The 13,889-nt window shown below is 41.4% G+C and overlaps 1 protein-coding gene across 2 annotated transcripts in view; it reads left to right on the top strand.

Annotated features, from left to right (window-relative positions):
- Positions 1 to 13,889, top strand: part of gucy1b1 (guanylate cyclase 1 soluble subunit beta 1) — a 71,192-nt gene that overhangs the window by 43,956 nt on the left and 13,347 nt on the right. The window contains exon 12 of one of the 2 annotated variants that reach the window (XM_084095442.1): positions 5,197 to 5,470. The exons of the other annotated variant lie outside the window; for it this stretch is intronic. Within the exon in view, the coding sequence (XP_083951568.1) occupies positions 5,197 to 5,232 (36 nt within the window). The 3' untranslated portion in view covers positions 5,233 to 5,470. Of the gene's footprint in view, positions 1 to 5,196; positions 5,471 to 13,889 lie in introns of those variants that run through there. 2 annotated transcript variants of the gene reach the window in all.

Below are 13,889 nucleotides of genomic sequence, written 5' to 3'. Positions count from 1 at the left end.
TTACGTCTTCACAACGTAACTGTGTTAGCTGGGTCCCTGCCCTCTCTTCATTACGAGTGGGGACAGCGATTTATGTGTTGTTTGTTTGGGAGTAGAGCATGCACGGTCAGCTCTATTAAAAGGGGGCTGACAGTGTTCATTCATAAATTCTCAACGTGTAACATATGCACTATCGAGAGTTTTAGCTCTGCTCCTGTTGGCTTTCTTCTCGAGGGAAGAAAGTCAATAAAGATTCTTTGGCTCGGATCTCGCGTTTGCCGAGGCAACGCGTAGATTATGGGTCTGTAATAAAGATTCTGTGACTTGATCTCGGATCTAGCATGTGCAGAGGCAGCACGTAGATTATGGGTCTGCATCTCTGCAATAAGAATCTAATGGCTCAGATCTCGCGTTTGCTGAGGCAACGCGTAGATAATGGGTCCGCAATATATATATATATATATATATGCGCAGGGAACTGAACAGGTGGGAATTTCCCTTTCTCTCTTTCTCTTATGAATGTGTGCAAACTAATTATGTGTTTGCAGACTATTATTTATTATTTTTTTGTGTTTGAGATTATAATATGAATTTAATTTTGAGAAATTAAATGAAATATTTGTCTGGCTTTGAAAGTAGTATGTATGAAAATAATATATTCAACCTTTCATCCAGACCAAGTTCTCTATCTGAGTTCTCTATCTGATTGATTTATGGCTGCATTTAATTGTGAAAATACTCATCTAAATGAAATTAAATGTTAAATACTCATCTGAGTTGATGTCTGTATTAATACACTATATTCAGCCTTTCAACTAGACCGTGTTTACTTGTCTGGTTGATATTTGGCTGCATTTAATTTTTGAGAAAAATTGAGGAGTTAGATGTTGGTATTAATATACTATTCAGCCTTTTATCCAGATTCAGCTGTTCCCTGCCAGTGCGCCGCTTCAGGGCACCGAATTGGTTGCTTGAGTAATACCAGAGACCAGTCTCGAGAGGCTGGTTCTCTTAAGTGTTTAACACCTCACTATACTGTGCCCATTTCCCTTCGATGCCTTTGGAGGGCCGTTCTGCAAACTCCGCCACCTCGTGTGCGTCGGGTAGCAACGGTCTCTGATGAGCCCATATCTCTCAAATCCAGCTTTCAAGGGGTAAAATGGATCTGAGGACGTCATTATTTTTAAGAAGGCAGGGGGGAAAAGGTCCTGACGCCCGAGTGGTCAGGCCAATGAGTGCAGGCTCCTCCAAAGTAAATCGGTTAACACCTCATTATGCGGTGCCCGCTGCCCTAAGGTGCCCACAGGGGACCGTTATGCTAACCCCGCCACCTTGTGTGTTTCAGGGAGCAGCGGTCTCCGGCGAGCACATATCTCAAGGTCCATCCGGAAACGTAGTGGTCCTCGGATGCCCACCCCCTCCAAGGAGGGTCCCAGAGCAGTCAGTTCGGTCGTTCCCTGCCGGTTCGCCGTACAGGGCACCAAACTGGTTGCTCGAGTATCACCTAGACCAGTCTTGAGAGCCTGGTTCTCTTAGTAGATTTTTTGGCAGCATGGGAACTTCTGCCAAACATATCTCAACAGTAGCAGAGCGTATGCTCCAGAGCCCCCACTAAAGGACTGGGGTTCGGGCTGGCGCTCTCAACCACAGCCTTTAAGGGATAAGATGGATCTGAGGACCGTCATTATTTCCAAGAAGGCTGTGGGGAAAAGGTCCTGACGCCCGAGGGGTCAGACCAACGAGGGCAGTCTCACCTGAAGTTAAGCGGTTAACACCTCATTATATGGTGCTCGCTGCCCTTCGGTGCCCTCAGGGGACCGTTATGCTAACCCTGCCACCTCGTGTGCTTTGGGGCGCAGCGGTCTCTGGCAAGCACATATCTCAGGGTCCACCCGGAAATGTAGTGGTCCTGGGATGCCCAGGAGGTCAGTTCGGTCGTTCCCTGCCGGTTTGCCATTACAGGGTGTCGTGCTGATTGCGCGAAAAAACAAAAAACAGAAGCTAGTCTCGAGAGGCTGGTACCTCTAGTATAATTTTTGGCAGCGTGGACTGCCAAATATTTCTCATTGGGTCCTGCAGACCATAGAAAAGGGTTATCAAATACAGTTCGGGTCTCACCTGCCCAGGTTTATGGGGGTCCTATCCATCGTGGTGGGCCCCGAACAGGTTCTGGTAATGGAACAAGAAGTGAAAACCCTGCTGGAGAAAGGGGCCATAGAACATGTACCCCCCTCCAACGTCCCATTTTGAATCTGCGAGTGCTGAACGAGTCAGTCAGGCAGCTAAAATTCTAAATGTTAACCTTGAGACAAATCATGCACAGATCAGATCTGAGGACTGGTTTGTCACGATAGATCTCAAGGACGCATCCTTCCATATCACAGGAAGTTCCTGAGGTTTGCTTTCAGGGGCAAAGCATACCAATATCGAGTTCTTCCATTTGACCTAGCTCTCCGGCGGGACCAAATGCGTAGATTTTGCACCAAATGCGTAGATGCAGCTCTGGCGCCTCTGCGCCTGCAGGGTATTCGCATCATGAACTACATCGACGATTGGTTGATTCTGGCTCATTCGCATCAGTTGCCGATTCGAGATGTCATTCTCGCCCCCATGAAAGAGTTACGAAAGAGTGTGTGTGGGTTAGGTACGGCTAAACGCCAAAAAGAGTCTCCACTACAGAGGACCACTTTTCTTGCCGTGGTTTGGGACTCAATGTCGATGCAGGCATACCTCTCACCTGCACGCATAGAGTACATCCTGTCAGCTGTGAAAATAATAAAGCTAGGCCAGTCACTCACTGTGAAACATTTTCAGATACTGTGGGGTCTGATGTCAGCAGGGTCCAACGTGATGCCTGTTGTACATGAGACCCTTGCAGTGGTGGCTCAGGACCAAAGGGTTTTCCCCAAGGGGCAACCCCTTTCGCATGATCAGGGTCACACGGCAATGCTTATGTGCCCTAATTATGTGGAAGAAGCCTTGGTTCTTGTCCCAGGGTCATGTGCTGGGAGCTCATTGTCGTCACTTAATGCTTACTATGGATGATTCCCTCACAGGCTGGGGAGTGATCATGGATGGTCACTCGGTGCCCGTGGACGGGACAACATCACCTGGCACTTAATCACCTGGTGATGATGGCTCAGGCTCTACATCCCTGGGCACCAGATTCAGGGAGCAGACACCCTGTCGAGGCAGGGGCTGAGGCCCAGGGAAGGGAGACTCCACCCCAAGGTGGTGGAGCTCATATGGAGTTGCAGACATGGCTGTACTGCGTCTGTACATGGTTTCCCTGATTGTTCTACTTCCGGGAGTTCTGGAGAACAGAGTTATGGAAGTGGGTTTGGCCTCTGAGGGGGCCCAACTCATAGACTCAGGTCTCTCAACTGAGGTTGTTGAGGCCACAATCACTCTAGAGCAGCGGTTTTCAATAGGTGAGGCACGCAAAGATAAAATAACTGTATGCAGCTCTATTGATGTTGTTTCCTTGTCCCAAGTCAACAGAAGTTAGCATTAAGGGAGGATACGGACATGCAGACGCAGTTAAGACAATTTGATGTATTCCACTTAATACACAATAAAACAATATACAATAAGATTCATTAACAAAGTATCTCCTGGTGTTCTTCTAAAATGAGGGCGAGCCACAAATCCGTGAGTACAGTTTACAAACCCGTGGGAACGGATTGTGAAAGCGTGGGCTCGGTTTATGAATTTGTGGGTACAGATTGCAAAAACTGAAGGCACGGTTTACAAATCTGAGAGCGCGGATTAGAAATTCGTGGGTACGGTTTATTAATCCGTGGGCACGATTTGTTAAACCGAGGGAACAGTTTGAGAATTTGTGAGTACAGTTTATAAACTGAACGGACGGATTGCAAAACCGTCGCCACGGATTGTTTTTTTTCTCCCACAGGTGACTTCCCGGGCTCCGTATTAATCTGAGGTTTTATGTGGCTGAAATCGTTAAAAAAATTTGTTCGTAAAAAAGAATCTATTCGATCTGATAACATGCCTTCAATGCAGTTGACTGTTAAATGTTATGTGTTCCGTGAACAAACAGCGTTGTCATTCACTGATCAGAGAGCTGTCCATTGTGCTGATTTTGTTTGAGACGATGTGCATCTCCTTCAAATGTGTGCTTAAAGCCCAGACACACCGTGCCGATTTCAGCCGTCAGGTGTCGTCAGCGGTAGCTTTGGCGCCGATTGCACATGTTAACTTGTGGTTAGGCCTACTGATGTTCAGTGATTTTAAAAGTAGCCTCAATTAGGCCTGCATGAAGTTGGAAATTATTTGCTGTTGCAAAGAATCGTTTATGAATGCACTTTTAAGAAAGTTGTGGAAATAAAATAATATTTACATTTTATCAGTTGTTACTGAAACTCATCATTGCCTGGAACACACAAAAGATGGCATTTACTGCAGAGGTGTGTGTGGGTTAGGGCAGGTGGACGGGATTTTGGGGAAGGGGGGGCTCGGCTGTCCTTACCTACTCTAAGGGGAGGCTCACATTCACCCAATTTGAAAACCCCTGCTCTATAGCTTTCCTATGTGGTGAGTTGGAGCAGGAGGAGTATGGCGGCTTTGTAGCCTTGTATTAGGGGTATCCCTACAAGAGGTGTGTAATGCGGTGGGCTGTTCCTTTCCGCACACACTCGTCGGGTTTACAACCTAGTTTTTGGACTCCTGGGTCCCAGGTGATTGTGTCTTTGTTGTGCTCGCCTGATTTCACACATGACAGGCACTGGTCACTATGGTGGTGTTGGTATAGACCAGGGGTGGGCAAACTACGGCCCGCGGCTGTTAGGCTGTTTAATCCGGCCCGTCGAGTATTTAAAAAATTGTCTTAAGATCGCATTCATTTTGCCTTTTTCTTGCAATACTTTGCGTTATTGTATATATATATATATATATATATATTGTGTTGCATATATTTGACAATCGGAATATCAGATATTTCATGCCATAGCTAACAAATGTAAAAAAGGAAAAATGACATAAAAGCAGATCATCATTCATTCAGTTCTGTTGTGGCTGCTGTGTGTCACGTAACAAGCAATGACGCGTCACCATTGAAACCAAACAGACAGCGACTTAAGCACATAGACTTGTTGCACGTTAATGTTTTTTCCTTTTTTGGAAACTCACAGAGAAAAAAATGTTTGGTAACCGCTTGCACACCTGTTTAGTTTTTCCTTTGATTTGTCTGCTATTTAGTTTCTTTGCTCCTCTGGATTTGTGGATGTATCCTGACTGATTCCGTTTACCGACCTTTATCGCCCGGCTTTCGACTACGCTCCTCTGTCTGCCATGTACAGAACCCGGTTTTGTTCATTAAATGTTCTGATCTGCCTTTGCTTTTTATGTTTTATTTTATTATACTTAAAATAAATTTGTATATTCGTTTATTTCATTTTTTTTCCACAAATGTATGACTTTTTGAAGTGCAAATTGATTGTCATATGCAGTTTTAATAAAGTTGAATTAACGTAACCTTCTGTCATTTTTACTCTTCTAAGTGTACACTTGCAGGTGTTTTGTTTCTAATTTACTGTTAGGCCCATTAAATAATAATAAGGATAAACAATATTTAAAAAGTATAGGCTATAATTATCTAACATCTGACTAATTCAAAATTAACCTCAAAACATAACATGCTAAATGGGGGATATCTAGCATAAAAAATGTATTGTCAGAATGTCGTCTCTCAGTTGTTGAATTTCGCGCAGACGTTGCCACAACGTAAACGTGTTTGCTCAGCCCGATCTCATGAAAGTGCGAATACCACGAATTGTAGGCTATTTGTAGTGCTTATGATACGCAGTTTTCGTGTGCATATGATACGCACTTTATGGCGTGTAATAGGCACGCACTCCGCACCCCTAATCCTAACCAAGGGGTTTACAGTGCGTAGCATATGCATGCAAAACATTTTTGGCGTAGGCTATAAATGGCACGAGAAATAAAATTCGTGGTATAGATACGCACTTTCATAAGATCGTGTTTCATAATCTGCTACTGGGCCGGCCCTCTGTCAAATTTTAAAACCCAGTGTGGCCCTTGAGCCAAAAAGTTTGCCCACCCCTGGTATAGACGTTCCCACAGCGTCATCTCGATGCAACGTGAGTTCCCTTGAAAGGGAACACCTCAGTTACGACTGTAACCTCGGTTCCCTGAAGAGGGAACAAGACGTTGTGTCACCCTGCCAAACTTCCGGCGTGCCTGTGATCGACTTGCTTCGACCTATCAGAAGTTGACAATGTTTGGTCTGGGTGAGCTTCATAGCTTCCTGCCATGACGTCACCCACAAATATGCCATTGGACTGATTTCACAAGTGCTTTACGACGCAATCACGCAGAGCGTTCCCAAAGCGTCATCTCGACGCAATGTCTCGTTCCCTCTTCAGGGAACTGATGTTACAGTCATTCAAAACTGAGGCGTTTTCTCAATGTTTAGATTTTTTTGCACCCTCAGATTCCAGATTTTTAAATAGTTGTATCTCGGACAAATATTGCCCTATCCTAACAAACCATACATCAATGGAAAGTTTATTTATTCCGTTTTCAGATGTTGTATAAATCTCAATGTCAAAAAATTTACCCGTGTGACTGGTTTTGTGGTCCAGGGTCACATATTAGTTCCCTTTCGAGGGAACTCGTGATGCGTCGATGACGCTTTTGGGAACGCTCCTGCGTGATTGCATCAGCAAGCGCTCTGTGTTACATACTGTCTGTCTTATTTATTGTTGTCTGTCACTATATCAGTCACAAGCATAGATATTTTGGCGAACAAAACAACCTTAGATCGTTGTGTTGTTTGTTTGGAATGGAGCATGATCTGTCTTTACTCGTTCCGTTCCCGATTATCACTCTTTGAGGAGGGTGTTCAGGCTCGCGTTCCTCGCAGTACCGGCTCGCAGTTGTTGCCGAGGCAGCACGGAAGCTGGTATTGCGGGGTTCGCAAATTGATCTCGTGGAGGGGTTAGAGACAGGCTTTGCCTTTTCTCTGCCTTTACCCGGGGGATCCAGCGCTCTCTCTCTGGGATCGGAAGCCCGCGCTGCAGCTTCTTCCGCCCTGGTTAGAGATCCCGGTGTTTCAGCAGTCTATCTCTGAGGAGGTAGAGGGGCTGAGCATCGATGAAAGGGAATAAAAACTCACCACCCTCATCTATTAAGAGCATGTTCGAAGAATCATGTAGCTCTATATAAAAATTAAAATAGTGGACGGGCTATGTTCATTCATAAACATTACCGATATGTGTGCACTATCAGGAGTTTCCCCATGCTACTGTTTATTTAAAAAAAGACTGCAATAAGAATCGAGTGGTTATGCAAATGCAATGCATAGATTAAAGAGATACATAGTGTATTGTAAGCTATGAATTTATGATTATTTTATTGTATGTTGAAAGTATTTTTTATATATAAGCCTTTATATATAAATATACAGTATATTCAGCCTTTCATCCAGACTATGTTAACTTGTCTGGTTGATTTTTTGCTGTTTGATTCTGAGGAATTAAATAAGTGGGCTGCATTTAAATTTGTCTATCTGACTTTCATTAGTTAGATTCATGTATAAATTCAGCATTTCATCCAGACCGTGTTAACTTGTCTGGATGATCTTTTACTACATTTAATTTTGAGGAATTAAATGGTATAATTGGGTGCTGCAGCTGTCCACCTCCGAGGAGATGGATGTGCTGAGCATCGAGTTAAGGGAATTGAAGATTCTCCATCTCAATCCCCTGTGTACAATAAGTTTTGGAGTTTATAACTTCCATGTCAGAGCCTTCCAGTTTTTCCCGATCTCCACTAATAAAAAATGAGATCCCGGATCAAACCTTCCAGCCTGGATTTTCAATTCTAAAAATTTATGTTTAATAAATTGGGTTGAAAGAGCTTGGGCATGGCCGATGCCAAAGGCAGAACAGCTTTTGCGGAAGCAAAATCAGTCCTGTCATGGCTTAGGCTCTCCTTAAGGCTTGGCATTGCTCTCCAGGCCAGTTAGAAACTCTTGGCGCTGGTGGGTAAGGCGTAAATGGGGATGCTGGGCGGAGCAGCCCTAGCCATTAACCCTCTGGGGTCTAAGGAGTTTTTGGGGTTCTTGAGATGTTTTGACATGCCCTGACATTTGTGCTTTTTTCAGTTGCTTATAAACATATTAATGGCAAAGGTGTAATTACACTCTATTTAGCACAAACAGGGCTACCATAATATGTGAGCAACATGTATGTACATGTTTGTATTTTTGAGAGAATAATGTTTATGCATGATTATTGAAAAAACAAAAAATTAAAGTTTCTGAAATAAGGCCACAAAACACATAACTAAATATGTGTCCACAAGACTTTTGACTAATGGATGTTGTCGTCTAGAGTTTTTGCTTCAAAATGATCTGAAATTCATCCTGCCTAATCATTCACATAAAGCAATACATTGATTTAAATTTTGTAAGACAGTTTTTGTTTGGAAAGGCAATATGCGTGGGGGCGTGATTGATCATGAATAATAAAGTGGTTCACACCTGAGAAGACAATGACCTGCATAATGAGCTGCATAATGAGCCTTTCATTCAGGTGTGTAACTGAACCACAAGAAAGAATGCAAGGACAAAAGATATATATATATATACTACAAAATTGGTTCACAGTTGGAAACATCTCAGAAAAAAAATGTGTATTTTTCCACTTGTATTTTTGCTTGTAAATTGTATAATAAATTGTATAATTGCATTAAAAGTGAGCCCTATTGTGTGGGGGAGTTAAATGAGGATGTAATCCACTTTACTCCCAATGAGGTTTATAATGCTATAGAGCAACTAGCTGATAACAAAGCTAGTGGCAAAGATAACATCACTGCAGAGCATCTCAAGTTAGCCAGCCCCAGAGTGTCAGCCCTTCTATCCATTTGCCTGACAGAGCTGATGACCCATGGTGTACTGCCAGACACCATGTTGACCGTCACATTAGTGCCCGTCATTAAGGACAAGGCAGGGAAAATAGGGATTTTGGACAACTATAGACCCATCGCTCTAGCTAGCATTCTTTCAAAGGTGTTAGAAAAGATGCTACTAGATAGACTGAGTGGGCTCATTTACACCACGGAAAATCAATTTGGCTTTAAGTCTCAACACAGTACTGATCTATGTATCTATGCATTGAAAGAAGCTGTTGAATCCTATAGAAGGCAGGGCTCTACAATGTTTATTGGGTTTATTGATGCATCCAAGGCATTTGATAGAGTAAATCATCATAAGCTTTTTACTAAACTTATGCTTAGGGGTGTGCCGGGATGCATCATACGTATATTGGCTTACTGGTATGCAAAACAAAGCATGCAGGTTAAATGGGGAAATAGCCTATCGTCACCATTTAGTGTAAGCAATGGAGTACGGCGGGGGGGCTTTTGTCTCCAGCACTGTTTAACTTATATATGGACAATCTCTCAAAGCAGTTGGGGATATGTAAGACGGGTTGTGTAATAGGGAACACTCTGTTAAACCACCTGATGTACGCAGATGATTTAGTTGTTATGTCCCCCAGTACTGTTGGGTTCCAGCAGTTGTTGGATATATGCTCCAAGTATGGGGGTGAGTTTGATGTACAGTACAATGCAAAGAAGAGTGTTGTGTTGGTTTGTAGGACTAAGGAAGATCAGAAGCTGCACTTCCCTATGTTTTACCTGTCAGGGCAATGTATCTGTGTATCTAACTGTACAAAATATCTTGGGCATATCATTACTGACAAGATGGAAGATGATGCTGACATGTATAGGCAAAGACGAATGTTGTATGTACAAGCGAACATGTTAGTCAGGAAATTTCATTACTGCTCTGATGATGTGAAAGTGCACTTGTTTCCTTTTGATAATGGCTTATTAAACCGCGGAAAAACGGGTAAATGATGTCATATTATATTAAAAAAAACATTTAACTTTTAGGTTAAACTGTAAATTTTGGGTTTTATAAAGTTATTTTATAATAATGCTGTCTATCTACAGTAATTATCTTTTAATATAGTTTTTCTGTGTATAATAACTGTGAAGTTATGTATAAAAATGCAATAAGTACATAAATTCAAATAAATTCAAAAGTTTGTATATTTACATATATTGTATATTTAATTTTTGCATTTCCAATTTTAAAACTTTGACCAATCTCTAATTAAGTACTTAATAATAGCAAATGTACAGTCAATTTCTGTTAAATTAACTAAATGTATAAGTTCAGAAAACCTGCACATTTACAGTTTTACTCATTAAACAAACACATAACATCAAGATACGTGAATGATAGGAAATACAAGCTTAGTATATACTTTAGAACATGTAAAAATATCCACATTAAAAGGCAATTGCCGTATACCTTTATACTCTAATATAACTTATTTTACACATTTACATTTTATCCAAAGTGACTTAAAAATTAAGAGAACAATAGAAGCAACAAGTGCAGTGACAAGTCCCAGTTAGTGTAGCACAGTACTCATAGCAATTATTATTGTTGTTTAATACACCACAAGGCGCCGTTCACTTTCAGAACACAAGCTTCTGGAGACACATAGATCTGAAGCAGTGAGTTTAGGTCTTGCTGCAGCATCTGGATCAGTTGCAAAGGTTTGACTGATGCTGGAAGGCCTGCCAGAAGAGCATTACAATAGTCCAGTCTGAAACACTTCGATAGGAAGGGCCGGATCTTTCTGTTGTTGTATAGGGCAAATCAGCAGGATCGCATGGTTTGGGTGAAAGTGAAACCATAAGCAGTTTTGTCTTGGCAAGGTTGAGTTGAAGGTCATTCATCCAGCAAGAATTTTCCATCAGGTAGGCTGAGATGCGAGCAGCAACCGTCAGATCCTCTGGCTGGAATGAAAGGTAGAGATATATGTCACTAAGTGATAGGAAAACCCATGTTTCTAAATGACAGAGCCTAGTTACAATACAAAAAAAAAAAATATATATATATAGATAGATAGATAGATATAGATGGGTGGAATCTAACACAATTGTGGTCTTACTGTAGCAAAACCAAACATTGTGCAGTGGCCTCACAAGGATCAAATGAATATTCACATGGGAAAATATAGTATAAAACAAATTAAATTTTCTGCCACTTTTAGTGCAATCATATGGAATCAGAAGACTCTGCCATTACAATATTTTAAATTACTTCTTCCCATACCTTGTTTGCCATGATCATTCTGCTTTCCACTTGACCTGAAATCACAAAAAAATATATATATATATTTATTTACAACTCAGTATTACATTTACACATGTCAGAATATGTTCAACTAGGACAATGTAAAACCTCAACTTACTTTAAGCCTAATATATGCACATATATGCATTATATAGCTACGTGTTGGCAAGCAGATGCAGCCAGAATATGCAATTTATCATGTGGTGTTCTTATTCTAGTCTCATGTGCTTTCCTGTATCATCAACAAGTACAGTATTTACTGAATTCGTTTTCTTAACGGTCTTGACAGCCACGTTAACCCTTACGAAAATGAACTATGGTTTAAAAAAAAAAAAAAAAAAAACCTTGGTAATGTTAGGCCTATTTGTAGTATAACTGTGGTTATTAAAAATTGTAATAAAAATCCGCCAAAAACGTGGTTACTATTTTTTAAGAGAAGAGTTTTCAGCTTCCAGACAGTGTTTCAAAATGTCCCGCCATTTAAGAGATTGATTTACTGACAGATACTATTGCGTATTAACAAAGATCTTATACACAATTAAACGGACTTTGATATGTATAACAAGTCTACGAAAGCTTGTTTTAGGTCTTTTGAGGTGTGTTCAACTGATCTTTCTTAAAACAGATGGAAAATGTAAAGACGCATGCTACATTTTCAGTGTTTTGCCTCCAGCTCTCGCCAGTTAACTGAACATTTAAAATGCTAATGTTAGCTTGAAAACTGTAACGTAAACTTAACACAAATGTAATATAAATTAAAGCTGCAAGCAGCATTTATCGGGGTTCAAGCTATTAAGGCCTTTAAGGGTTTTTAAGCACAAAAACATCAAAAGTTATCAGGTTTTATTTAGCAAGCATGTAACCACTGACATAATAGATGGAAAAGACCATTTACAGCCAATACAGGCAATGTACCATAGGAAATATATGGTTTTAAAGCTTTTTAACAGTTATAGCGCCACCTATAGTCCGATCTCCATAAAATTTGGCATGCTTGTTAATGATGTTATGTCACATATGCTCACCAATTTTTGTGAAGTTCTGAGTTTTCATTTAGGATTTATAGGCTTTTTAGTGTATTTTGCTACGCCCATTTTATAAATGACCCTATTACAGCCATCCAAATGCAAAAGTTCAACTTTTTTTTGATAGTTTTTGATCTAGAGCGTCCAGAGAATTGTCCTAGACTGGTCTGGTTCCAATCGTGCGAAAAACCTAGGACTAGTTCGCAAAAGTAGGTTTTTAACATGTTTGCAAATATTTAATGAACGGTTTGATTGACAGCAATGGTCCTTGAGGCAAAGTTGTTCAGGATGAGGAGATCTATCAAATGATATGCATATTGTGTGGATATTTGTAACACCACGTGATTACAGAGCTGTAAAACTCGTTAGCGCCAACTAGTGGCCGATTTCTTTCAAAATTGTTACAGACCTCTATGGCCTTGAGTCGAACATGCCCATCGAGTTTCGTTCCGATCGGCCTCCGTTAACCTTGTCTAATAGGTGCTCAAACTTCATTGGCCGATGGCGGCCATCTTTTTCGAGATACGCCAATGTCCTCATACACATACATGGCACCTTGGACCAAGACACTGCATGCCAATTTTCAAGTCAATCGGACTAATGGTCAGGTGGTTATAGCCTGTTTTATGTTTTTTTCTTGTTATAGCGCCACCATGTGGCCAATTGCCGCGGTTTTTTTACTGTGACCTCAGATTGACCTCTTACACATGTGTACCAAGTTTGGTGAAGATACCTCATTTACTTCTGGAGTTATAGCCATTTTAGTAAAATAGGCCCCTCCCACAACGTACGTTTTGGCGCCCCTTACCGTCCGTGAGTCGAAATTTCAACTTTTTTTCGATAGTTTTTGATAATCAGACACTAGAGAACATTTCTGCACTGGTTTGGTTCCGATCGGGCGAAAAACCTAGGACTAGTTCGCAAAAGTATGTTTTTGACAAAATTCAAAATGGCGGAAAATCTATCATGGCGGAAATGAAATCGAAGATATACGTTTTGTTCGTCAGGCGTCCAGCTTTCCAATGATATAAGACACTTGAGTCTACGTCATACGGTCTACTAGTTATGAGCAGTTTCGCGCTTTTGGTTGCTATAGCGCCACCTATGGGCCAATCGGGGTCATACTTTGATAGGTTCTCCCCAAATTGAGGACTACCATTTGGCCAAGTTTCAAGGTTCCAGCTCTTACGGTTTGGTCTGCACGATGCGTTTTAGGGGAAAATAATAATAATAATAATAATAATAATAAAAATCAGTACAATTACAATAGGGTTTCAGCACTTCGTGCTTGAACCCCTAAATATCGTTCACATGTAGACTCTTACCTCAGCCGGTGATAGGTTGGCATGATGTCCGCTGTGACGAACCAGGCTCACTGAAAAGGGCGTTATTTCCGAAGAATCCAAACCACTGATCTATATAGATCAGTGATCCAAACGGACTGACTGACAACAGGGCTCCTGCTCACGGCTGCTCTCAACGAATACGATTGCTTTGAACCACTGTTAATATCATAATCCACTTCACGAGAGTAGACTGAATTCAAATCTCCCGCTTTCCCTTGATACAGATCCAAAGTTGACTTCTTCTTCTTCTTCTTCTTATGGAGTTTTATGGCGGTTGGCAAACCAACTTTCGGTGCATTACCGCCACCAACTGGACTGGAGTGTGAAGCACTAATAATC

The sequence above is a fragment of the Abramis brama genome, assembly GCF_963993115.1.
Source record: "Abramis brama genome assembly, chromosome: 2".
Classification (NCBI taxonomy): Eukaryota; Metazoa; Chordata; class Actinopteri; order Cypriniformes; family Leuciscidae; genus Abramis; species Abramis brama.
Note: the sequence above shows the minus strand (reverse complement) of the source record. Positions and strands in the feature narration are given on the sequence as shown.